A 26,375-nucleotide genomic window follows, 5' to 3' on the forward strand; every position below is an offset into this window, starting at 1 on the left:
TCGATAGCTCTATTAGTTCCGAAGATATAGCGATTTCAGTTTCAAGTCGATGCGGTGGCTAGTTCCGGAGATACGAGGGTCCGAAGCGTTTGGTTACGTTCATTGATATCAATGAACTCGCGCGCGCGTGACAATAGTAAACAATGCGTAGTAAATTCTTGGAAATACTACGCTTCCGCGTCACGTGACTGTCTCGACTCACGCGCGACAAGGAGGTACGACGCGACGCGTCAGACGGAGACAGAGATAGTCAAATTGAGAAAAATACCCTTTTACATAAATTACGATATCTCGAAAACGGTAAGTCCGATCGACAAAAACCAAAAGCCATTTTAAAGGGGAAGGTTCACCGCTTCTAACAATACCTTAATAATTAATAAAACACTAATAGTTTCGGAACTGCACGCTTCTAAACTTTCAGTATTTTTAATAGCCTTTTCTAAGGCGGAGAGCGGAATTTAAAAAATTACCTTTTACATAAATTGCGATATCTCGAAAACGGTAAGTCCGATCGACAAAAACCAAAAGCCATTTTAAAGGGGAAGGTTCACCGCTTCTAACAATGCCTTAATAATTAATAAAACACTAATAGTTTCGGAACTGCACGCGTCTAAAGTTTAACTATTTTTAATACGCGTTGTTAGACAGTTCTAAGACAGTGGAAACTGAAAATTCTCTCCTTTCGTGTTTCCTATACATATATTTCCTATTTACATCGGAAGCTAACCAGAATTTGATACCAAATTTTGTCCAGTTTTTTTATAAAAAAAGTGTTGAAATGTAACCGCCTAGTGCCGATTGTGAGCGAGAGTCGGCGGAGGGAGCCGAGCGCTCCTCGGTTGTTTTAGAGAGGTTAGGTTATGCGAGAAGTGTAAAACGTGGTAAAAACGTGGACGGTCTGAGCAACTCTCAAATAAAGTTATGTGTTACAAAATCCGCTTATTTGCTTCCGATCAATAAAATAATATAATCCCATTAAATCCTAACCAAAAGTATAAACCTGTAGTCAAGTCAGACTATATATTTTTCTCAGAAAACAAATAAGAATAGAAGTGAATATTGTAATATTTTTGGTACGTATACTATAAGAAAAATTGTGAAGTTAAATGACGCTAAAATAATATTCTATGTTACAAATTCTAAACGAAATTTTTAAAACCAGTTTCATTTCACCAGTCGCGGTACATTTGGCGTTAATCATAGACGATGTCAAAGTATCAATGAAATTAAATATTTCAATCACTAGAAGTACAGCACCGTTTTAAAATAAACAATATGTCTGCAAGTGTATTAATTAGTACACGAATTTAAAGGAAAAGTCCCTGAATGTCTATTTTCCCATCGAAGGAATGAAAAATTTTTTTAATGAATAATTCTACTCATTGGATTGATAATCTATTATAAAGTTTTAATAACCTCGTTTGCGTTTCATCAGAGCGACAATCGGAATCTCGCCGCGAAGAAAAGGGGGATGCGTTTGGCTTGCCGTATTCCCCTCAAACTGAACGAATTAATGGACCTCTGTGTAGAATCATGCTTTCAATGTCTTTCGATAAACTTCATGGCGAGCTGATTATCCAACCCCTTAAAATAACTATGCTGGCAATTGCAACGTGCAACTCGCTCAATCGCTCTTGGTGATTCGTTCGCGCTGCATTCCATTGATCGTGATGAACCGCTGCTTGCTTTTCACCTACAATGAAAATGTATAATGTAACAAAAGATATTAATTTATCTATATAAATAACCTCCTAGTCTTAACCAAAGCACAAAACAATGACTGTCTCGAGAATAATTTCGCTGTTTGCAATTTTGTAACGCAATTCTACCACAAGTCAATTAAATTTAATTCTAACTTAATGTCTAAATTAAACATAACATGAACGAAAGAAATCTGCCAAGAGGGAAACGAAAATATAATATTACGAGAAGACAGTAATGATTAAAACAAGTTGTTTGATTAAATAAAATGTATATAGATACGTACTATAAGTATGGAATATTCCATGGTAATCTTTGAATATTTATCACGCTGTCACATTATATTAAAGCAGTCGAAATATCTAGCTATAGAAATGTTTATAGAGAAAAAAGAAGAGACACGATATCAAAATTATTTAAAAATTACAAATTTAAAACCGAAGAAGCCTTAAAATTGCGACCAAGGTTTTCTACAGTACGTTTTACACGTTCTTTTGTACCAGAATATCCAAGAGTATGGCCATACTTTACTTAATTAATCGAGGCATATGAAACGTCATCATTATGTTACACACACTCTATCGTTTCAGTTTAAATTTCTTTTATCCTTTTAATTGCTCTTTCGTGGTTGCGTATGCACGCGACTTAAATCCAATTTACCATTCAGGACGTGAATATGCACCGCGGCTGTACTGAATTGGCTCACTGAGCACAAGTATTCGCCGCTGTCAGTCTTTTTCGCCTGCTCGATGTACAGCTTGGTCACCATATCTTCGTTCGACCTGAAAAAAATTCTGACATCATACGTCCGAATTTATCCGCGAACGGCAACGCGTTCGCTGAAAAATGCGAAACCTTCGCCATCGAATTTCGGAATCATCGAATCTCATAAAAAATTCATGATCCCCTCTGTGTTCGAGAAACGAAGAGACCAAGCGGAAAATAAAATAAACCAAGTGGTGATACCAGCGAGCAAAAATGTCACGAAACGTACGACGGAACATCTCGCGCAAATATATGAATTAAAAACAGTGTAAATCCGAACGAGCACGGTTGATCCAATCTCGTTGTAACAGCTGCAATTGGATTACCGTTAAGCCCGATAGGTCATGACCGGATCCGGATAGATAGAATTTCGTCTTATTTAGGGAAACACCGTCGAGTTCTGATCCACCAATTTAGATGCTACCGAACTCTGTAGAAACCGACCAAACTAACAGCAAGACAAGTTGGTCATCAGTAAACGAGGATTTTCCAAAGTTACGAGTTTCTCTTGACTGCAAATATATCCATCGTGGCGTGATATTAATAATTGTTTGATTTTACATCACCCTGAGAACTCCAATCGTTCACGCCCAACGAAACGTGATTTCTAAACATGTGTTTATCAGAAGCTAGATAACAACAAAAAAACAAGTACTTGGAACTCTATGAAAAATATAAATGTGTGACTAAAAGGTAGTTGAATAAACCACGAGACGTGACATTCGTTTAAAAAAAATTCATAAAAATTTATGAACAATTCGAGGGTTAACGCGAAGGTTCTAAATGCAGACAGACGAAGCTACCGAAATGAAGTAGAATATTGCCAAACGTAATAAAGTCTCGTAAAATGGCACGTGGGAGATGAAACGGTTCGTTCGTTGCCTCGAAAGCGTTGCGAGGAAGCACGTACGCGGCCATATTCGTTGACACGCGAACGGAAAATCGGGACGCGTTAGCGTATCCGTCTCTCGAAACTGAGTTCGATCCGTCTTCCCGCTATGCTCACCCATTAACGTGATAAACGTTGACGTGATCCGGCAACGCTTCGCCATTTTTCCTCCAGACGGGATGCGGTATTTTGGAGTCGGGACAAGATGGCCGCGCGACGCACGCAAGCTCGATACCGCTTCCGGTTTTATAGTAACGGTCCCGTAGCTCGTGCTTCGCCTCGTCCACGATCCTAATGTCTGGAGCTGGAAAACGAACGCTACGAGATAATTTCCCGCATACCCCTATCTGAATTATGGCAGCCGCGATCTCGTCCACGACTCTCATTCAACGGATGAAATTTCAGGGAATAAAAGTCTATTTATTTCGACAATCAACATTTTCGTTCGCTTCTTTTAATAGATTCAGCTCGTTAACACTTTGACTGCCATGTCATTCATATATATAAGTGACAGAATTAACAGTGGAACTAAAACAATTAATTCTCAAATCGAAATGCTAAAGAAAATAAATTTGAATAGGCTTTATAAATTTTAGTGAAGTCATGAAAGTTATGTAGTTTACGATTCTCTAAAATCAAAATTTTAGGATTTTAGAAAGGCAGTCAACGTGTTAATTGTTTACACGTATATATTTCTGAAACATCCTGTGTGTATGTTATGCATTTTCAGGTTGTTTGCATATGGAAGAAATTTCCTACGAGTGAAAACTCATTTACGAAATTAATAAATAGAAATTTTATCGTACCTTGAATGAACGAGAACGATAAAGGTATCTTATTAAACTGCGTTATACAAGGTATACATCTGCTAATCTTCAGTTTAATTGAATTGATTTGTTGAGTTCGTATATTCGGTATTTACTTTATAACGGGTATTCGCATGTTTGGAAACTATTTGTCTGATTATTTGCCGAATGACAAGCACATATTTCCGCGCATGAGTCTACCCGTTGAACCCCACGAGAATTTAATCGTAAGGAATGTAAGTTCGTGCATACATGGATGCCTAAGTGACTAATAATTCCAATCCACGAAATACGAAATTGCTATAGATACGTGTACACTTACGAGCAGGGTATTAATGTTAAACAAGAAGAAGGGAAAATTTACTAAAAGAAGACGATGGTATTGCTTAATCTAAGTGGGCCAAAATAATTGATGTTACAATAATTAATGTATTCTTACTTTGAAACGAAAAAGAATGCATAAAGATCGCCCTGGACGAAACGATGCAAGAGATTAAGTAATGAATAAATTAACCGAATCAAACCTACTTTTTATCAAGCTATCTAAACACAGTGTGCAGCTCTATTTTTCATTAAATGGTTCTTTGTGACTTTTACGCTCGTATATATAAGTACTTGTGCATTTTGATCCGCTTCTTTGCTCGTTCAAATTGCTTTAGTAATTTCGATGGCTTTACAAACTATATGTGATTCCTTTGAGACTTCGCAATCAAAAAATTCTCTGATGTAAGGGAATAAATTTTGCATACCTTGCTGGCTGTTAGCTTAGATGATTGTAAGACAAAGGTACGAACGAAGTTATGAATAAAACATTTCGTTAATGCCGTTGCATTTGCAATAAAAAATGTACGAATACCAAAGATCGTACAGTGCATGCAAAGACATAAACGGTGTTACTGGGAACATAGATATATCGAAGCAAGATGCAAATTATATAACTTCCTAGACACAAACAGTTTTTGTATAAACGAAGTAGGAAATTCGTTTGTATGGTAGTATTATGTGATATATTAATATTTCGATATACACGTATGATAGAATTATTGCAGAAAGAGTACCTGTTGCATTTCTAAATAATAAATAAAAATTATATAATAATAAACATGCAGAAAATGTATATTTTCTCCATCACTTTGATGCATAACATTGATACCTTTTAAAGGAAAATATCCAACTTGTGATACCTAGAACCATCTTCTAGGTTCCTGTTTGGAGGAATCTCGCTAAGTAGATTACAGTATTTTGTTTTCATCCTCCAAAAAAATATGAAACTATTATTTTTAGCAATTTTATGTTGATTTGGATTTCTTTTTGTTGTCTACTATGAAATGTTCTAATAGAATTTCAATCTCATTTTTTGTCGCTTTCTTAGATTCTCAAGTAACACTTTAATTTTGGTAATCAAATATTTTACTCTGATCAACAAATTCACCATTAAGAAATATCGTCAAAAAGTCCTTTAAAATGTACTTTAATAACGCGGGTATTAAACCAGATATTATAAAGTGAGATACAGAAACGTTATGATCAGTGAACCCAACACTATTTAATTACCAAAATAAAAGTTTTTATTGAAATATTCTCGAAAGTTTACTGCCACACCTCGTATAACCAAGATGACAGCATCGTTGGTCCTATAAACCCACAACGACGGTGCGCTTTGCTCGCGATAAATTTTAAAAGCGTCGTCAAGTGGAAAGGATTCACTAAAATAATGGAAAGCAAATACGATACTCTTGAATTATTTTATCTAACGTACGATAAATTAAACGCTACATATACAATTACGTTGTTTGCAAGTCTTTTGTAATCACACACTGCAGACATTTCTCAACAAGAAAATGTAGTTATGTTCAAAGAAAAATCTTTCGAACGATCGTGTTCTGATAAAGTGACTGCCTAACTACTTTGCTCGTTATAAGCAGGAACACAATCAATTCGCGAGCGTGCTGTGAATTGATTGCTGACATTTTTCATGCGGACAATCAACAAACATGAAAGAAAGGATATGTGCGGCATGCATGTAAGAGATCTTCCAACAAATGATTAGATCCGATTTAAGGGTTGCCAACACAGGCCTCGTTAAGGTCGCTTTTGCACGGAGAGGTTGAATTATTTCTCTGCGATATTTGTCAAGTTTAACATCGATAATCATTTGAAGAGATCTGAGATCTAGTTGTCATGCGCTGTGCAGTTTCTAAGCAACAATTTCACCGATCATTACATTCAACGGCAAGATATTTCATTGACACTCTACACACAAAGGCATAATGCATTTTTATAATGTCGTTGCTTTTAATTTACCAGGTTTCTTCATTTCGAAAGATTTCATTTCATGAAGTGTGGCTCGAGAGTCATGTACAATTCTAAAGCAACTAACTTATCATTTATTTCATCTAAGTCTTGGTTAAGTAAAGGATAGTTCTTCGTTAACAATTAAGAAAAATACACCGATTTATATATAATAAGCTTACCACGATTGGTCAACCGACCGCTTTTAAAATTTTACTCATATTTAAGAACAATACTCTAAGTTCCATTTTAAAAAATCTACAGGATCCTGTTTAAAAGAATTCTTCACCATATAATTAAAAAGAAAAAAAATAATTCGATGGTCTACAAAAAGACACTTTATAACGCTCTAATTAAACCACGTGTGGTATATAATCGATTAGAAATGAAAATTAACGATTACACAAAGGACGTAGGATTATCTCTGTATTAAATCGGATGTTCAAAGATACTTCTATCTCTTATTTGGTAAAATTTTTCTCGCCTCGCGCGAATCCACTTCCACGGCGATACCGGTTTGATTATTCTCCGGCGGAAACGCGTCCCGCCATTACGGAGGCAAACAGCTCCCATTCGATAATTGGGTGAGCGAGCAAACACGGGAAAGTTTCGGGCGGGAGATGCAACAAGGTGTCGCACTTTCCTCGTTGCCGGCGCACCGGGGGGAGAAAACAAGGCGAAAAATAAAGCAACGACGGGTACGTGGTCTCGTTCCGGGACAAAGTCCTCCGCCCTGTGGGCGCCCGTGAGATTCCCGCGGCGTAATTGAATCTTTCCGGGCACGGACTTTAAACTCGTTTCGGCCCCCCAGCCGCGGGTAACGCCGCGTTTCGAGCGTGCCCCGAACTGCAAATCGGTTCGCGCAATTCGGTGTACGTTCGAGGCCGCGTCGCGACGCATCGATTCCACGCGTGGATATTTAACGCCCCCGCTCTCTGTACTCCACCGCAGAACGCTCCCACAGTGATTTGTTCCTTTGAAATTTTCCCCCACGTGACAATACCAACGACGGACCACGCGAATTATGGATCACGATCGAGGAATCACGAATCCTTTAGGATTAGCTTGACGGTTTGTTTCCTGTTAATTTGGATTCGCGATCTTTGTGGTGCAAATTACGATTTTGACTAAAGAATTAGAAAATGAGAGGAAAAGTCGCGGTTGGAGATTGGTCAGCAAGGTCACCGTTGATTAGGAGCTCACGAGGACGAACCTGGAGGGAATGGCCGGCCACGGAGTTATTGGTCAGACTTTTTATTACGCGGTTCACAGGCAGAGTCGAGAAGTATTTCTCTTAACTCATGGGTACCCTTCAGGTCCATTCTCGTGTGCTCTGTACTTTACCTAGCACACTCTGCCTTAGACAGTAGGAAATGCAGCGATCGGTTCATGAATATACAGGGTGATTCTAGAAACTGGGACAAGCAAACGTGTCAACCATTCGTAGCGGGGAAAGTCAATCAATTGTTATCATTCTGTGTATAACAGTGTTAAGGCAGGATCATTGAGAAGATATTTCATATTTCAAGTTAGGATATTTCTTTATCTCGTAAGGTGTGCAAACGTTCCATAATGAAATTGAACGTTTCTTTGCATTCATAAATTGTATACAATAAATCTCGTTTACAGTTGCTTTCCCAGAAAATTGTATAGAATAGAAAGAATTTTAGAACGTTTGAACAAACTTACACGGGAATCTGTGTACAATTTCTCGGTGGGATCCGTAGAAATTGAAATATCGGATCAAACATTTGATATTTGATGGAAGAATGCAGCCATGCCAATTCGTGCTCGTCGGAATAAATCGAAAAATCAGGTAACGCTAAACCGATTTAAATACGTTCGAACGATGTTTCCCGTTTTAAATAACATCGATTAATTCGGTCGGTCGTGTTACACGATCATGCGATCGTTGGAACGTTAATGTCGCCATCGTCGAAAACAAAGGGTCACGCCGCGAATTTGTCGCGCACACGGCTAAACCGTGTTAACGAACTTGCAAATATTGTTTACTATAACTTAGAAACGTCTATTGAACAACGGTGCAACGTTGATTGGAAAGCATTGAATAGAGAATCACTTTATCCACTGTGCATTTTACAGTTACGGATACAACGCACGATGCGAATCCGTCGCCGTAAAAATTGTCGGGCATTGTTTCATTGAAATTACTACAAAACGGTCATCCGATCGTGCTATTTTCAGTTAAAGTGTAAATCGGGCTTTACATAGCCCGGATACACGGATGTGAAAGGAAAGAACAAACGCGCAAAATTATTCTCTCTCGGTGAGCGCGTGCTTGTTTGCCAGGAGAAGAGATATCATTCGTTGCGTCGTTCTTTCCACGTTATTATGCAGAATGTTCTGAAACAAATTTCAGAAAATTAATAAACGTGCTATATGTAGTAATAGTAATAAGTCTTAATCCTAATAATAATCTTCTGAACATTAAGAAGTAGATTTGCGTGGAATGAAAAAATTGTGAACAAAAAAAAGGAAAGTATTCGTTTGGATTTTAGATAGACAAAGATAGACAAAGAGTATTTAATAATTTTTTCCAAAAGTTAATCATTCTGGGACAATGTGTATATTCATTTGGGAAGCTCTTACTGATCTTTGTATTTAATAAATCTTTATTTCTACCTTGCAGTTTAACGTTCAGACCAGACAGTTTTGTTATCTTCTTAAATATTTGTTTATTACGTATTGAAAATATATAGAGTGGAACTGTATTTATTTCGTACAGAAATATCAGTTACTTGCGACACAAGCCTTGTTATAAATATTAATACGAGTTTACGTAAATTATATTATATCATTTCATCTCTCAAATAAAACAAAGACTGTCGAGTAAAAATTATTCCATTTTTCATTATTTCGAGCTACTGTGAGAGAGCACACTCTATTAGATTATAATCCTATTTGCAGTACTCTTAATACTGGTAGATTCGGGATCGTTTACCAAGGACGATAACAAAACAGCAAAGCAACATCGACAACAAAGGTGTCGGGGGTCTAATTACCTCTTCTTGTCAAGGAAGAGAACGCTGGAAGTGCTCAAGCTCTCGCGCGGGGATCGTGTGTGCTCTAGCGGAGCGAAATATCCGACAATCCTGAGAATCGAGCGTTTGAGGTCGCACAGAGCGCCGTTACCCGGGAGGAATGTCTCGCTTTCCGTGAGAGCGGGGCTCGCTGGGCGTTGACAACGATAAAGGCGTGCTGGGAAATCATCTTATTGTGCCTTCGTAATGCCGGTATCGATCGACGAAGCTTTACCGTGGGAGCTCGCTGCGCTGCGTCCTAATTGAACATGAGCTTCGCCCGATGCCGCGTGGCGAAGAGTGATTGATATCGTATGCGAAGTAACACCCTCTCGATTCTGCGCTTACCGCGGTCTTTCCGCGTCGAACGACACGGCCTCGTGTCCGTACGTCGACAACGATCGATCCCGTAGATCGATCGTGGATCCCTCCCCCTACCCTCCGTGACCGATATACCCGGAATAGGAACGAACGGTTTTCGTGCCTCGTCCTTTTTCGATTCTCCTCTCTCCGCCTCGCCGGGCGCACCACCAACAAAAGGGTGCTCCCCCTCCTGCTAATTATTCTGTTAATAATATTTACTACGTTCCTCCACTCTTCCGGGAACTAGGACAAACCGTGGTTGTATCCGCTTTCCCGAGCGGAGACGCGAAAGATTGATCGTGGAAGAGGTCGAAACCCTTGGAACTATCTCTCGACGATACAATTTTTTCTTTATCGGCGCAAGGGTGCAGGTGCGATATGCTCTTGCATTTGTTTTTTAAATCGAACCGCGCGCTCTTTTTACGCGAGACAATTTTTCTTATCATCCTGCATACAAAAGCGATCCAACCTGGATATCACCTGGCCTTTCGACTACCCCGAAACACGTATGATTTTATTTTACATAGCGGTCAAACTTACCAAGTGGACCGAAAGAAATGATAAAGAAGTATTTTTCCACTCTTAACCATGTGCTACGTTCTACATTTAAAAAATCACGAATATTACAATATAGGGCAAACAATTCCTACACTTTGGCTGTTTTATAATGTTTGTTAAACGAATTTCTCCTGTTTGAATGCTCTGTTAAGCAAAAGAATTATACACACAGATAACTGTACTAGTTATTGTATTATCATAATTTTTTAAAAAATTATTTCTAACCGGAGGATCAAACTTGTACTCCTTTCATATACCGTTTATTATTTATTACAACGACTATTAATCCGACCGTCTTCCGCGTGCCTATAATTAACCCTTTCGCTGCGAAGGGAGTGTATCTAGTACATGCGTCTTTATTAAATAGCGCTTATTTGCGAGGAGCGTAAAAATACGTTCATAAAATACAGCTCCGCTGCTTGTTAGAAAAATGCGCTCCGCGCGCACGGCACCGTTAGAAAAATATGCTTTGTTCGCTCGATATTATAGTTCTCTCCCTCTGGCGGTTCCGGTATATGTACTTAACTGTTGCTCAAAGTTCTCTGAACGGGAAACGTCGATGGTTTCTTTATACCACGGACAATCTCCTGCAAGATTATGTCTCTATTCTATACGGTATGCAACGTCATAATGCTTGTCTTCACACAAAATATCCAAGTTTATTTTAAACAGTTCTCTGACAACGTATGTACATCTTCTAATGGATAAATAGTGATCGTCTATACGTCTGACATACTTTTTAAATGTAACTATTTTATCTGTTAATCGTAGATATGTAGTTTATCTATTTTATATTGCATTATTGGAGAAATTGTACCTGTAGATGAAACTTATTATGTAATAGATAAAACAGACTCGATAGAGGCCAAAATAAGACGAAAATTTGTTGATTCGTTCAAAAATTATTCGGCGAAAAAAAAAATTTCAAATCGTTCTAAAAAAATTATTTTTAGTTGTAGGGGTCGATTACGATCATTTTTGGTGAATACACATACCCTTGAAATCCTACGCATTTTCGAGAAAAAAATTAATTACTGACAATGGCTGACCAGGCGTTGACCTGTTCCCCTGAAATTTTTCAGCGAAATTGAAAAGTTTCAAATCACTCTGGAAAAATTATTTTCGATTGCAGGGGTCCATTACCATCATTTTTGGTCAATAGACGTACCCTGGAAATCCTAACCATTTTCGAGAAAAAAATTCATTACCGAAAATATAATGTCGGTCCAAACGTTGATATGTTTCACTGAAATTTCATGCGTATGTTTAAAATATCATAACTTCTGAATGGATTGAAGGATTTTGATGTTTGAAAATGCAAACAACGCGTATTTTAGTCAAGAATACGTAGAAATTCTAAGAATATTCGAAAAGATATTCTTTAACTCCGTAAAGTGAGAAAACTCCCATAAAAGTGGTCGAATTTTGATTTTCGAAGATAGAATCTCTTATTAAAATTATTCCCGGTGGCCAAACACTCTGTATATGATCTATATGAAACGTATCGTAGACCTTGAATGCAACAGAAATAATTTTTTATTTTTAAAATATGTACCCCTTGCAACAGAAATATTCTAGGTGTTAATGTTAAAGTAAAGACCCTGTTGACGAAGTCGTATCTCCGGAAATATTAAAGTGTCGAGAAACGGTTGGAATAATTATCTCAGGTGTATCGCGGACTTAGGAGTATTTCTGCGAGCGTGATTCCCTCGGTAGAGAGCGTAAGCTCTCTTATTGTTAGTTACGCGCGAGCCACAACGAAAGGATTACAGCATAGGCACAGGTAGATTCGAGGTTAATATATGTCGCTGCTGCACCGAATCTCCGAACTTCCAAATCCCATTTCCCCGACGCTTACAAATTCATTGCTACGTCATTGGAGAATCTTCGAACAGCCCTCCGTACATAATTGTTTATTCAACGTTCCTTCAAAGTTCACCGTTGGAAGAGCGAATAGAGATTGTTATGGCAAATACAAGCGTTCAAAGTATCCGAACAATCACCACCGCCAACTTCTAACATCGAAACGTGAATTCGTTACAAATCCTAGTCTTTCATTTTCATCCTTTATTCGTAAACCCGATCATATTTTTCTCCTCTTTGTAAAACGAGGTTAATTAAGTATGAAACAGCAGCGGTTTTTCACGTTTGATGCCACATCTAAAAGGCCACCATATACACCTGATTTTCTTTTTACCTCTTTAACCTGATCCATTGAGCTTCCAACCTTCGTTCCCGCAAATATTCTCTTACTATTTCCTTTATACATAGTGCCCTTTTGATCTATTATGCAAGTAATATTCTATCTACAATCTTCTCGAACATCCCCTACCCTTTTATCTTATTACGTCTTACATTTTTTCTTTAATCAATAATCTTAGGATTAAGTGCAAAAGTAGCTTTCGCCAGTACTTTGAATTTACGCATCGATATCGCGTCTCTTTGTTAGAATAGGTACTCTGCTTTGTACAAAATGGAATAAAGAGAATATAATAACAGTAACTACGATTTAAAGCAGGGAAAGGTTATTAAGTATTTTATGTATATGTGATAAAAGATTTCAAAGGGAATCGCTTTACTGTTGATTGTTCCCATGTAGAAAATAGAATATATCTACATATATAGTAGCATTTTAATTCAAATAATTTAAGTCATTCTCAGTTCTTTATGACGTAATTAACACCTGTGGAATTATTTAAAATCTCGAAAAAGAAAACAAAAAATTTTACCCCAGTCCTTTCTGTTCTGAATTTTTGAAATGTTTACAGTAGAATACTTCCTTTATAGAAATGTATATGTTCTAAAAAGTAAACGAGATTCGAGCAGTGACAAATCTTGATATTCATGCTACACATTGCATAATAGATATATAATTTTAGTTAAACGTGTTTCTAAAATTATCGAGTAATGCCACCTAATATTTTGCATACAGCGACCAGAACGATCTATCATCCTGCGGAGGTAGATTAAAATCGAAGGCGGATAATTCCGGTCCTTTTCGGCGTAAGTGCTGCGGTAAAACATTTACTTCTAGCAAAGTCGGTACACGTTTCATCTACGACCATCGACGTTATCGATCCATCAAAATTCTGCGACCGACATGGAAGAGAACAGAGTCGTTTGGGTTCCCTTGTTATTTTCGCCAGTCTTCTTTTCTTCCTGTTTCACAAACGAACCGCGTTCCAGATAAAAGTGTTTCCTGGCGTTTCGCGAGCCGCGCCATTTTCAAGCTCCTGTTCACGAAAGGATAAAAATCGCGAACGCGACAAGGGTGGCCCCGATACCGCGCACCTTTACATATCGCGTTTACGTTCCCCGAACGGCGATATATTTGACTCTTATCGCGTCTCCTATCCGATTGAAACAAATCGATGTAAACTCTAACCTTCTGGCTAGCAATGAAAAGGAGAAACTTCGAGTTCCACTTCTCTAACGCAGGGCTGTGACTCTAGCGGTGGCTAGAGAACCAGCTATCGTTTCTTGAGCGTAGAATAACCCTCGTATCTTTTACACAGAGTCGAATGGAAGGCTCGATGAGTTGCTACTAGTGGAAGACGAGATGATGGCACAATGTCTACAAACTAAGCGACGCGAGAGGCAGGGGGAATCGTTCATACTATCTACACAGTTAATCTCAGCCAATTGTCAGGTTCTTGATTATTATTGGGTTAAGCCGATCACGAACTAAGCCTCCAAACAAGCCAAGAACCAAGGTCGAGTCAAGAGCCTAAATAGTGGAGGGGATTAGTCAAATTGTAAATTATATTTCTACAGGATAAATTATACCATTTCTTTTAATATGAAAACCAAATAAAGAGTGTCTCTTTGATGTATGCATTATCGATTTTTTCCTTCAAAAAGTTTCCCTCAATCACTGACACTAAAACTAAAATGATGTATTTATTTGTACCAAAGGAATTAAAACTACTACGTTTTTGAAAATCCAATCGAATAAATTTTCTACGATTTTTATTAGAAATTACAAATCAGTTTGACTATTTCCGACATTTCATACTTCGTCAAATTCCCACTACAATCCTGTAAACTCTATACATTATAAATTTCTAATTCTACTCGTACTGCATGGAATTCATTTCCACGGGCTGCACGCGTCTAGATACGTCACTGTCTTTCACTCATGTTTGTACCAACTATTTATGTCTTTCTCATAAGCCATTCTCAAGATGTGAACTCTCGAAGTTGTAGCGCCGTCGGCATTAGCGCTACCAGAAGTTACTTGGACTTTGTGCATCGTGGCTTTAAAAAGAGCCTCTGTGCGCGTCACAGCATTTCTGAGAATTGTTTAAAAGAGGCAATTATGAAGGAACATTTTACATTTGGCAATGGAAATACTTTCAGCCATAAATATAATCGCAATTAGTAATTTCTTATTCGAAAATTAATTGAAATATGGTTTGTCTGTTCAGATTAAGCGACGTTTTCTATAATATTAGTTTATTTTCGTTTATTACGTGAAAAGTACATAGATTAAGAAGAAGCTGTATTATTTGTTACCGAAAGACTTATTTGGAAATTCCTCCCGTCATAGTTCATTAAAACGAATCTTGTTCGCGTCGACAACGACGATAATTCCTCAGTTCTACGATTTTAATTCCGTTTAACGAGCACCGGTAGAAATACGTTAAATCTGCCGTTCGTCCGGCACAAAAGAGGCCCTGATCCAATTTATTGACCTGGGTCTCGACAAAACTGGCCGACAAATACCTACGTTCGACCGGTGCGCCTCTATGAGGTTCACGTTCTCCTCCCGCCCACTCTTCGTACAGCTTCTCAATTAAGCTTTTATTATCCGGCTCATAAGTGACCAAATAACGTCCAATCGTTCCGGGCACGAAACGGCTCGAAAGGAGCTCTTGCGCTGCTGGAAAAAGCGGGGACGGCCATCTTCTAATTAAAGGGATACTTTCCAGCTGCCGATAGCCTCGAATAAAATAAGAAAGCTGAAAGGGAGAACAAAGGAACGGGGAAACTGGGCTGCGGGGGAGGGGGAGGGACGACGAAGAGGTGGACAGGGACGCTTGAACGAGACGAGATGAAAGGGGATGTTGGTCGGATGGCAAGCTGGACGATGAAAATACTGTTTCGAGCTAAGATTCCGTCAAGTCCGGCAGAGCGAGGACTTTCCGGCCCGGAAGCTGGCGAAAAACTTTTTCCTACTTTTAACCGGATTAAACGGAAGTTCCGCGTTGTACTTCCTCCCGGGATAACGTCGGCCAACGTCGCGACGTCGACGTCAGGTTCGCGGTACTCTCCGGAAACAACAGGTTCCAATTTTTGGCGACTTTCGACTCTTTTTTAAACGCAATAGTAAATTAAACATTTTTCAAATGCGGAATGCAAGATAATAAAATTCAAGTTTGGGTCAAACTGGACCCGGAATCTACTATTTTAATAGCATTCTAATTATTGAACGAGTTGGCACAGTTACAGATGCAATTCAGGTAAAAGTCTTCGAAAAAATGAGCCATTTTCGATCGACACGCGCGAAGCTTTAGCGAAACAGTCGATGTTATGCTCATAGCTTTGTTTTATTGTGTCGTTTCGGAGGGGTATGTTCGTTTATATGGATCTTCGAATCTTCGTTGAATTTATGGGATAATAGTTGTGCTGCGAAGCGGGCGAAAGAAACGCTGATAAAAATTGATGACATCATCGTATTTGGACTATATTTGCGATGTATCTACGTGTCTGCGATGGGAAGCAATAAAGATATGAGAGGTATTTCGTGTATCAAAACACAGATATGTATTTATTACAACATTCTGTGATGATGTACGCGATATGTCACAACTTTGGATAGATATACTCAGGATGATGCACAAAAAATGCAACACTTGTGTACGTTTACTATTAGAAATATTAGAAAGATGTTTTGCTAACGAAAGTTGGTAATATTGTATAAATTTTGTACAAAATTCTAGCAATTATTTATTTAAAAAAAATATTAAGGTTTTCTGTTTCCAGCGGATCACTAGCTAATGTAAAATGGAGTGTAAATTATTCGACCTCGTTTTCAAAGTCCATAAAATTTGACTTAATTTTAGGCCAACGAAGAAGACAGAAGTGGTCTGGGGAATCGTAGTTTGATGACCAAGCATTTTTCGTCTGAGTTAATTGAGTGTTACTTAGACCGAAATTCCGCCCGTTATTAGCAAAGTTCGGTGATATACTAATGAGATATTAATATTTGATCACGGTTTTACAAGGTTTCAGTAATTTTTAATTCGGTGCAGCGTACGAACCGTTCCGTGTCGAGTCACGCGCGGTTTGACATCTAGGTCTATCTGATCTTAAAAAAACGAAAAGCTTCCCTGTATCGATCGAATTTCAACGTCGTTTTTGCCGTGTGACATTCTTGTTTAAAGAGAAAACGAAGAGACAAGCAAACTCAAACGAAGAAATTTGTCAGAATTATGAGACGATTTCGTAATTGAATACTTTTGAGTGTAAGCGACATGTTTTTATGGCCACAAGTGTAGTCAATCCGGCAACATACAATAATAAAAATAATAATTTTCAAAGCAACAGAGGCAGCTTTTGGAACAATCTGCAAAGAAGAAGTTCACGTTTGGTAAACAGATTGGCTATTGAATTTTCTTTACAGACGTCTAGAATAAATATATATTTTACCCTTAAGAGGCTTGCAACAGTAAATAGCTTCCATAAATCCCACCCGATTCTAGTCCACGACGCAATAACATAGTTATTAAAAATTTATCGATTCACTAGAAGTTGTTGAGAAGAAATATTTAAAGTTAGAAGTTAGACAAATTGTCTACACACTAGGTACATAATTACTAATCATTACTTCAAAGTGACCGAGGTTAATTGAAGGGAGTGGTAGTGGACGATGGAAAGAAAAGTTTGTAATGAGTTTTATGCAATCTATGTTACGTTTATGTTAGTTTTGATATATGACAGCAAAATTTGTAAACTTCCTTTTCATTAATACGTGTCTCTAAACTTTTAGATGGAACATGTGCGTATCTAAACTTTGTGGAACGCTGAAACAAACACTTCTCTGCGTTTTGTATTTAACACAGGATTTCAAGGGTCTTAATATTTGTTAAACAATTGAATTTTTAGAGCATAACGTATCAATGAAACAATTTCTTTTAATGTTCAACTATGTTAGGAAATGAATATCACGAGTTTCCTTATTAGGAGCTCGTGAATGCCGCTTCGCCATAATACCGATTGAAGATTCCAGTCGGTATTAAAGCGTTCAAAGGGAGTAACTCCTATAGAAAATTTCTTCCGAGAAATAAGAAGTGTTCTCGAGGACTTCTTTCTTCCGATACCAAGTATTTCTTTCTCTCTCCCCGCAATTTTTCTACGTAAACGAAGAAATAGAAATTCCGAATAAATTTCCATTTAAAAAATCAGTTTCCCCCGATTGAATCTTCAGCAACCTTGGAAATTTCTCGAACAAATTTTAAAATTATAAAATACTAAATCGAGATTCTTTTACTTTGGGTTAAAATGGTCATCGTCATTTGTGTCTTAGCAAATTTGTCGCCTGACGAGCGAAAGAACAACGAAGATGGACGAATGGTGAACGAGGATTCGAAACGCGCCAATCAGAATGTTCGCGGGAACTTAAACGTGGACGAGGTCGATCTGTGAACTCAGCCGCGAAGAGAAAATAGCAATTTGAAGTAGGCAGCCGCTTCGTGTTCCGACGGAGAGAGCTCCGCTCGAGAGTATTTGAATGCACCCTCGATGCGCCCGGCGAGCGAGCGTTTTTCGATTTAAAAAAGCGAGAACGAGCCGATAATTCAGAGGACTCGGTCACAAAAGGAGGTCTTTATTAAAAGAGGGCGGGAAACCGGCGTGCGTGCAATTAATCACTTTTTTCCGCTTTCAATCTCGTCCGCCCGTCGATGCACGTCTATCGATATTCTTTAAAATTATGTGTACCATCCGGGTAGATTGGTTCCGCCGTCCTTAAAAGGCTCTTTGTCGCGAGGCTTTTTTGTAATCCTTGTCGTTGAATAATCTTTCTTTCGCGTTATTTACCCGCGTGATAGAAATCTTGGTAATTTACAACGAGGAGAGAAACGTTTTTACCTCTCAAACTGTAAAAAGAGGAAGAACTCTGATCGAGACAAATTTTGAAAAATATTTCGTGGCCTTGACTGTTGATGATAACAAATTTTCTTTAATGTGCGCATGTACGGACCATTCACAATGGACTCGGCATTGTAAAAGAAAAGTTCATTCAAACCTGTAACTTATGTGACCTAGTTTCTGAATTGTAGCTGTTTTTATGTTGCAATAACTTCCGTGAGCAGCTAAGCTTATCTCACTGATTTTTGTAGCAACAAACACTTCGTATATCTCGTCAGAACTTTAACGACTATTCTATGACTGTTACTTTGGTATATGTTGACAGATATTTCAGAACGTTCTCCGAATAAGGTTAGTGCATCACAACGTTTAATTATTTTAGCAATTTAATCAAAAAAATTCTGCACATGTTCCATGAAACCTAATAATTACATCGAATACGAAATCTAAATTTACTTTACTTCCTTCCTCGTAATTTAAAACTAATTAAAAATTTTTAAATTATCTTTGAAATAATATAAACTTCCTCTGATTTTACAACGTTAAATTTGTTCAATTAAAAGCTCTCTAAAATATATATTTTGCAATAATACAGGAATTCTTTTATTATTACCTACATTTTCACAGTAACGTTTTTAAAGTTAATAATTTAATGTAGAATTTTCTTGTATTTTGTATGTTTTATATATTGAAAAGCAAACACAAACATTGGTCGTAATTATAATTACATCACTGAATTGTTAAAAAGAACAGCGAATATTTACTAATAATTAAATTTGTTACTGGTTTTATATTAAATAGTCCAAGTCTCGAATTCAAAACGCGTAGTTATTAATTTCCGCGTGAATTGTAACGCTATATGCTGCCATTTCCGGCTATACATTACAATTGTAATATCCGTCCTCGTATTACGTCACAGTGAAATTCTAACGATATACCTGGTTATATTATAACCATTAAAATCATGTTGCTTGTAAATAACGTATATATTCCTTTATATTCTGTCCATAATTTTTAAATATTACTTTTATAAGGTTTATTTTCGCCCTTTTTCAATTTACATCCTTAACACGTTTTTAATATGCACGGAACATGAGATTTACCATGTATTATTGGACATACGAGCCAAATTCTATGCAAATGGCTATTTGTGCTCGTTAAATACGGTTATATTTGAGATAAAATTCTTTGTTAAGTTCTCGTAATTCCATGAATTTCAATTCAAACACGAGCACATCATTCTATTTAATACGTGGACTGTCGTAGTCTTTTAGGACGAAATAACTCAGCCATGAAATAGCTTATTTCATTTTCTCGCGAATAAATATTAATTCTCTGATGCATACTAAGTTTTTCGATGACGGATCTTCTTTGAATTCGCTCGTAGTTGGCAGTGAACGTAATAAATTACCGTGAAAATGCAGCTCAACTTTCTACGTGTAATCTTTTTCAATTTTGAATTCAGAAATCACATTCTTCGGCCGCGATTATGGTATTGTACAACGTGATCTTGGTTTAAGTATTCCATCCAGAGCGCGCTTTATCGCGGAAAGTGCTCAGCGTATGGTATACTCGAGCACTTGAAAATTATGGATGCCAATACAGTCGTGCGGTTCCAAGGAACGTCGTGTATGAAAATCACACGGAAAACGTCGTTGCAAGGAGTGCTTACTTTATATACAGAAAGTCGGCTGGAATTCAGAATGGCTGGGAAACGTACAGCTCGTTAAAGTTAAATGCTTCAAGGAGGGTGAGAAAGAAATAATAGTACGGTCCGTGGGGTAGTTAAGATTAAACAATGTTACAAATGGTCTCTTTAAAAAGAAATATTAATATAATTTGAAGGCTTACGAATCTCTTTAAACGCGACAAACAATATTCTTGACGAAAGGTTTAGAGTTATATCAAAATATTACGAAGAGTTTTATTCTTGTCAAAAATCACCCATGAGTTAGAATATTTATTTAAATATCACGATATTAATGCTTAAATCTTAACTGTTGTTCCGTAATATTTTCTCTGTTATTTTTTTTTCTGTACTATTCAGCATTATTATCTTCTTTTTATTAGGATTTTCATGCAAAGACGAATAACTTTCATGATATTTTTACGTTTAGGTTTGTATATATTTTTAGCACGCTTTGTTGCTTCTGTCGTTTGACATTCTCCCAACTTGAGCCTCCTTCTTTTGACATTTTTCCACACGATCGTGAAAGTGGTCCCAACTTCTTCTCCGAGAAGTCATTTATTATTCTTCACTTGTTTACTCAACGTAGCAGTCGAAATGCCTAAGACCTTACATGCTGCATTCGCACTCATTCTGCAAAAGGGTTTCTTTTACCCACAACCTTCTACATTTATTATAGTTTCTTTTATATTCTGCACGACTATGCATACTTTCACTATGGGCCATGCCTGAAAAACTGAACCATCTTGTTTCTTCGATAATGGTATAATTACACGAATATAAACATAATTATTATATAACAAATACTGGCCTAGTATTAGCCCACTGTATTCAGAAGAAGTAATTATCGTTTACCAAAAAATAAAATGCAGTGAGCTGAAACAGTATTTATATTTGTATAATTATATGTTTCAAAAAAACAAGATGGCTCAGTCTTTCAGGAGATGATCGACCCATTATGAAAGTATGCATAATGACATTTTGCATAGTCGTACCAAGTATAAAGGGAAGTGTAATAAATGTAGAAGATCGTGGACTCTGGTTGGAGGATTCTGTTTGAGGAACAATCGATTCGAACGAGCTTGGAATGAACATTTCGCGGAGCGACTCTTATTATATCGAAAATGACGGAAATATGCAATCTTCTTGTGCTCGGGTTATTGCAAATTCTTGTATAAATACGTCCCGACATGGCATAAAATCAACGCGCACCCATCGCTGTTCTCCACTTTCTCGCCTTGGGGGTTCGCTCCGGGCGCAACCTTCGTGAAAATCTAAACTCCCACAACGCCGAACTTCCGGTTCAACTGTCGTTTGGAGCTGACTCCACGTGTGGGAGAACTTGATTAGCTTCGCGATAGTAACTTGGGCGATAACAAATGTCTCGCTGTAACCGTACACTTGTATCCGTGTTTAGCCATGAATGATCCTTTCGCCTTGTCTAGGAATCTGGTACTCTAAGTGTTTTAACATTTTCTAAAGAAATTAGGAGAATCTGACAAATACTGGAAATAATTTTGACGATGAGAAGACGTTTACTGTGTTTTTTAAAGCACTAACGATTTGTTTCGTTTATAATATTTGTATAAAAATTAAATAAATGTAGTATCTCCTTCGTTAAAAAATATTATTAATTGAAAACGAAGTAGAAGCTCGTTTAAAACATAAAACATAATGCATTGCGTCAGGAATTATTCACTTCGACATTTCCATTCGAACAAATACGCATCTTGTATAACTTTCGTCTTTCTTACAACGAGAACTCGTTTCCTCAAAAGTCAGATTAATTAAACATCGACTGAGCTGCGTAAACTACCTTGTTAGTTTATTGTTTATCCTCGAGATCAGTGTACCGAAATGCTTGAAGCACAATACCAACTTATTCATTAAATTCCGTTACTTCCTGTAAACTGAATGTCAGAGGATACAGTCGAGGGAATGGTAACAGATAACGAAGAGATAAGTTTGCCTTCTTTTTGCGTTACCATCGTCATTTTTCTCTAAATGATGAAAGTTTGATTATACAATTTTCAGTAACTCTGTTGCAATGATGTCTTTGATACTTTTAATAATACGTGAAAGTGCCTAAGGGGGAAAAGTATTTTTTATATTAAATGAAATACCCCACATTTTCCTTGATCAAAGTCATCCCGTTTAAAGAAATAATCATGGCTTTGAAATCTTGAATATATATTAGTTGAACAATTTTTTTTCAGCCAACAGAAATCATGAGTATAATGTATTCAATTATGAATCAATAATTCTGAAAATGTAATGGAAATAATGTGCTACGGTAGGTATAAGTACCGCGAATTCATAAATGATATCTTAATTAATCTTCTAACGAGCGTGGTACGGCGTAAATATAGCTTTCACGTAAGTTATAATCGTTAATTAGTTGCTGTCGCGAAATCTGATCTATTTTGACGAACATGGACCAACACGAACATAAATTATGATTGATAGCGTTGATAGAGTGTCCCTGGAAATTATATGGGATTCAGGCCTCATCGATTACTATCAAAAGATCGACGACAATGCAATTAAACTTTCCTACAATTTTTCTCTTAAACGTGGACCAACAGAAACGAACAACATCAATTTTTCATCACTCCGAGAAGGTAGTGCATTAAACTCATCGATAACGTATATGTCGTGCAAAAGTTGAAGCAATTAATATATCTAACTCTGTAACCGATATCTTGGAACTTCTATTATCGAAATTTGCTTCAGTTATTGGTAAAAGTTTGAGTATTAAAGTTGGTAGGGACACTCGGAATACACAGTTCTCTGCGTATCATATAATGCAACACCACGATGCATTATAATTTCAGGACAAACTTCATCTAAAAAAATGTCAAGTAATATTTTTAATATTATTATAAAAAAATAGTTGAATGCCTGAACGTAAATGTTTTCAAAATTTGAAGCGTTTTAGACTATTTTATAGTCGACAGTCGAGGATGAGTAAAATTCTTATCTAGGTAAAAATGTCGATTACCTAATAAAAGATTAACAACCGCTTATCCGTTACTCGTCAAATACAAATATAAATTTAATTCGTGGATTTACATATTTCACGACAGATAAAAATTTCACAGTTCGATCGAACAACTGTCACAGATAAATCATTATACTTTGGTTTCACTATTTATATTCGAATAAAATGCTGACCCATTGTATGGATATCTATAAATCAAGATTTTTATTTAATTTTGATAATACGATGTTTCGTTAAAACTCTGTAGCACGATACTTTTCGAATTTCCCTATGCATTTTCACATGAACAAAAAGATTCCATCGGGGTACGATAGCCTCTGATTCACATTTGGACCTTTCATTTGCAGAACGAGGACATTAAGTAATTAAACTGTCCAGAACACAGAGAAATTTCAGCTGTCTACATCTGATATCTTTGTATCCAGCTACCTACAATGTAATCAGTTTTACGAGTTTATTTAACCTCGACCACGGTAACATAGAACATTAGGAACATTGTGAGGACTGAACGTAACAAAGGAATCTGATGACGAATATTGGAGCCATGACCAATAAAAGAATCCAGATCTTGTAAGTTATAATTCGTCTTTTCTTCTTTCTAAATTTCCATCAATGCAATTTATAATAAATTTAAGAATTTGGCGAAATTATTCTTCTCAGCCTAAGTAGAAAATTCCTTCGTAGAAGAAAACCCTTTCTTCCAGCTCTTTCCAGTTCCCTAACAGTACTATTGCAAGCTTCCTCATTTAGAGTAACTCATCCAAGACCTGTAACTATATTCCCAACAGTCGTTATTAATGTTGAACATGCTATTATGAATTTAAAACTCGTTCCGTGCCAATCAATTCCTCGGTTTGCAATACGTCCCCCCTTCCCTGGGAGTGGTGCTATGGCGGACAGTGGTCTTACACGGTTGAAAGCCATAATTAATACCGTGTAGTATCCGGGACTGGCTGATCCTATGTGTGTTGTAGGTTTTGGTAGAAACGCAGCATTACCTAGAACAGTGACGTTAGTGACGAGCATCCTCGGGGGGTGCGTGTTTACTTGACAGACGTATAATCCACGGTCCTCCCTTCGCACCCTGGCGATCGCCAGTCTCCAGTTGTTTGGGTATTGGAAGCTGACGCTGTACCTGGGATCGGAAATGTGAGTGGTATTACCCAGGGTTAAAAGGGATGCCCAGTCGGCGTTGCGGCGTAACCACATGACCTATAATCGTGATACACAGATTCTACAGTTGCATGCGATTCTGCATAACGATGCGTGTAGTTAGAATGTTTGGGGGAGGGGTTGAATCGGTGTGCATTAAGAGACGCTAATTGCATCGCAACGCGGCGTTATACATTTAGGATGCCCGGTGTCAGTTGATACATACGCTTCTCCCTTGCTACCAGACCTTTTCAATTATCTGCTTTACACGCGCCTTGACAGTTCACTGCTGCTCTTGACTCGTAACATTTTGAAATGTTTCTAATCCCAAGCTACGACTTCGGTTGCATTATTATACACGATAGTTGCAAGGTTGCATTGAAACAAAGACAGCATTTAAATATTAATACGTTTACTGTATTTCGAATCGAATATTTGCGATGTGTAAGTGCGGGTGGAGTACGTTAATAGGTGTTTGTAATTGCTCGAAGTAATTAGAGGTTTATCTATTCGAACAGTCTTTATCTTGTTTAAAGAAATTTTTTCGTTCTTTATGTAATAGTATCTCCGTTACCAGAACTAATAAAACGAAATAAAATAAATATATAGTGGTACGTCTTCGTCACAATTATTACTGGGTTCACCTATGCACGTGGCTGTAATTTCCAATATTTTTGAATTTCTTTAGACAAATGTATTCGGTTATTATAATCTTCGAAATTTACTTTAACATTCCACTAACTTCGCCAGTGTCAGTTTTGTTTAAGGGTGCTTTTTTTAGTAATTTCGTGTAGCTGAAAGAAAATGAACACTGTGTATATACACGTAGAGTGTCCTAATGGAGGTATGCTATTAGGATAGTAGAACGTTCACGCGAGAGAATGTTTAGATAATAGAATGCTCGTAAACAAGTATTCTGGTAAAGGAGAGCATGTTGTATTTAGTTTCTACCATAGAATCTAATATTATTAGACTTTCGTCGATAGAAATCCTCCAGTTTCAGCAGTGTATATACTTTTATAGACACGGATTAATCATACCTTCTTTCCAGCGAGCATCGCGACACGACAATCGAGGAGAGCCGTTGCACCAAGATGCAATGCCACGTTTTGGGACCCATTGATACCCTGACCTTCCGCATTTTCGAAATAGGGGTCCCAATCCGTCACTCGATGGTGTCTCAAGCGAGGTATTCGAAGAGGTGGCAGGTTAGCGATTATTTCCTCTGTAACAAATCGATTAACACATGGTAGGCACACGTATCCCCATTTTACTCGCTTAAATTGAATAATAATAACCAATAAAACTCAACCTTCGTTTCAATTGTGTTATTAAAAACTTTTATTCTTAGAGCAATCGTCTTCAGAATCTGTGTTTTAACTACTTTGCCATTGTATCGTGTTTTTCGAAATCTCAATAGTAAAATATTAGTATAGGGATTTTTAAATAATTTAGGATAGTCAGAGTAAATGGATATAAGATTGTTCTATAGAAATAATTTTCGATTCCTAGATAAAGGTGACTCAAAATGAATAAAAATAGTGATCATTATTAAGATATTAGTACCTATAGAAACACATTTAATTAAATAGTACCATTCTATAAATTTCTCATGAGGGACATCTAATTTGGTACTGCGGATGCAATAAAGCATGTTTATTTCTGAATTAAAATGGGTCTTGGTTTATCCGAACAGGACGCATTCTTCGTCGTTTAATTTGAATAAAGCAACCATAAATTTACTGCGCTGCCCGTGCCCCGATTATATTGTATCTTCTTAATGATAGGAGAATTTCATCCTCCCCAAGGCGGGGTATAAAACGGGAATAAAATAAAACCCCGATTCTAATTCCTCTAAGGGTACAATTTCGCCAAGATTTTCCCGTAAGCTGCAGGCATCCGTCTTTCATGGCGGCGTTGTAATAGGATTCTCACGGATGCGTCGAGCTTGTATAGGGAAACGCTAAAAATGCGAGGAAGGCGTCGGAGTAAATTGCTCTCCCACTCCATGAATCATTCCGTGATCGTT

At 37.3% G+C, this 26,375-nt stretch overlaps 1 protein-coding gene across 1 annotated transcript in view; it reads right to left on the reverse strand.

Moving 5' to 3' along the window:
* Nucleotides 1-1,559: 1,559 nt before the first annotated feature.
* The window catches only part of LOC122399344 (zwei Ig domain protein zig-8-like), a 108,917-nt gene continuing 84,101 nt past the window's right edge, over nucleotides 1,560-26,375 (reverse strand). The window contains exons 3-7 of the mRNA XM_043399979.1: nucleotides 25,387-25,571; nucleotides 24,193-24,406; nucleotides 3,473-3,659; nucleotides 2,362-2,483; nucleotides 1,560-1,693 (exon numbers count right to left, since the gene is read on the reverse strand). Of these exons, the coding sequence (XP_043255914.1) occupies nucleotides 1,560-1,693; nucleotides 2,362-2,483; nucleotides 3,473-3,659; nucleotides 24,193-24,406; nucleotides 25,387-25,571 (842 nt within the window). The remainder of the gene's footprint in view (nucleotides 1,694-2,361; nucleotides 2,484-3,472; nucleotides 3,660-24,192; nucleotides 24,407-25,386; nucleotides 25,572-26,375) is intronic.

Source organism: Colletes gigas, unplaced genomic scaffold (genome assembly GCF_013123115.1).
Source record: "Colletes gigas isolate AHSC1104 unplaced genomic scaffold, ASM1312311v1 Colletes_gigas_Sc00013, whole genome shotgun sequence".
NCBI classification, from domain to species: Eukaryota; Metazoa; Arthropoda; class Insecta; order Hymenoptera; family Colletidae; genus Colletes; species Colletes gigas.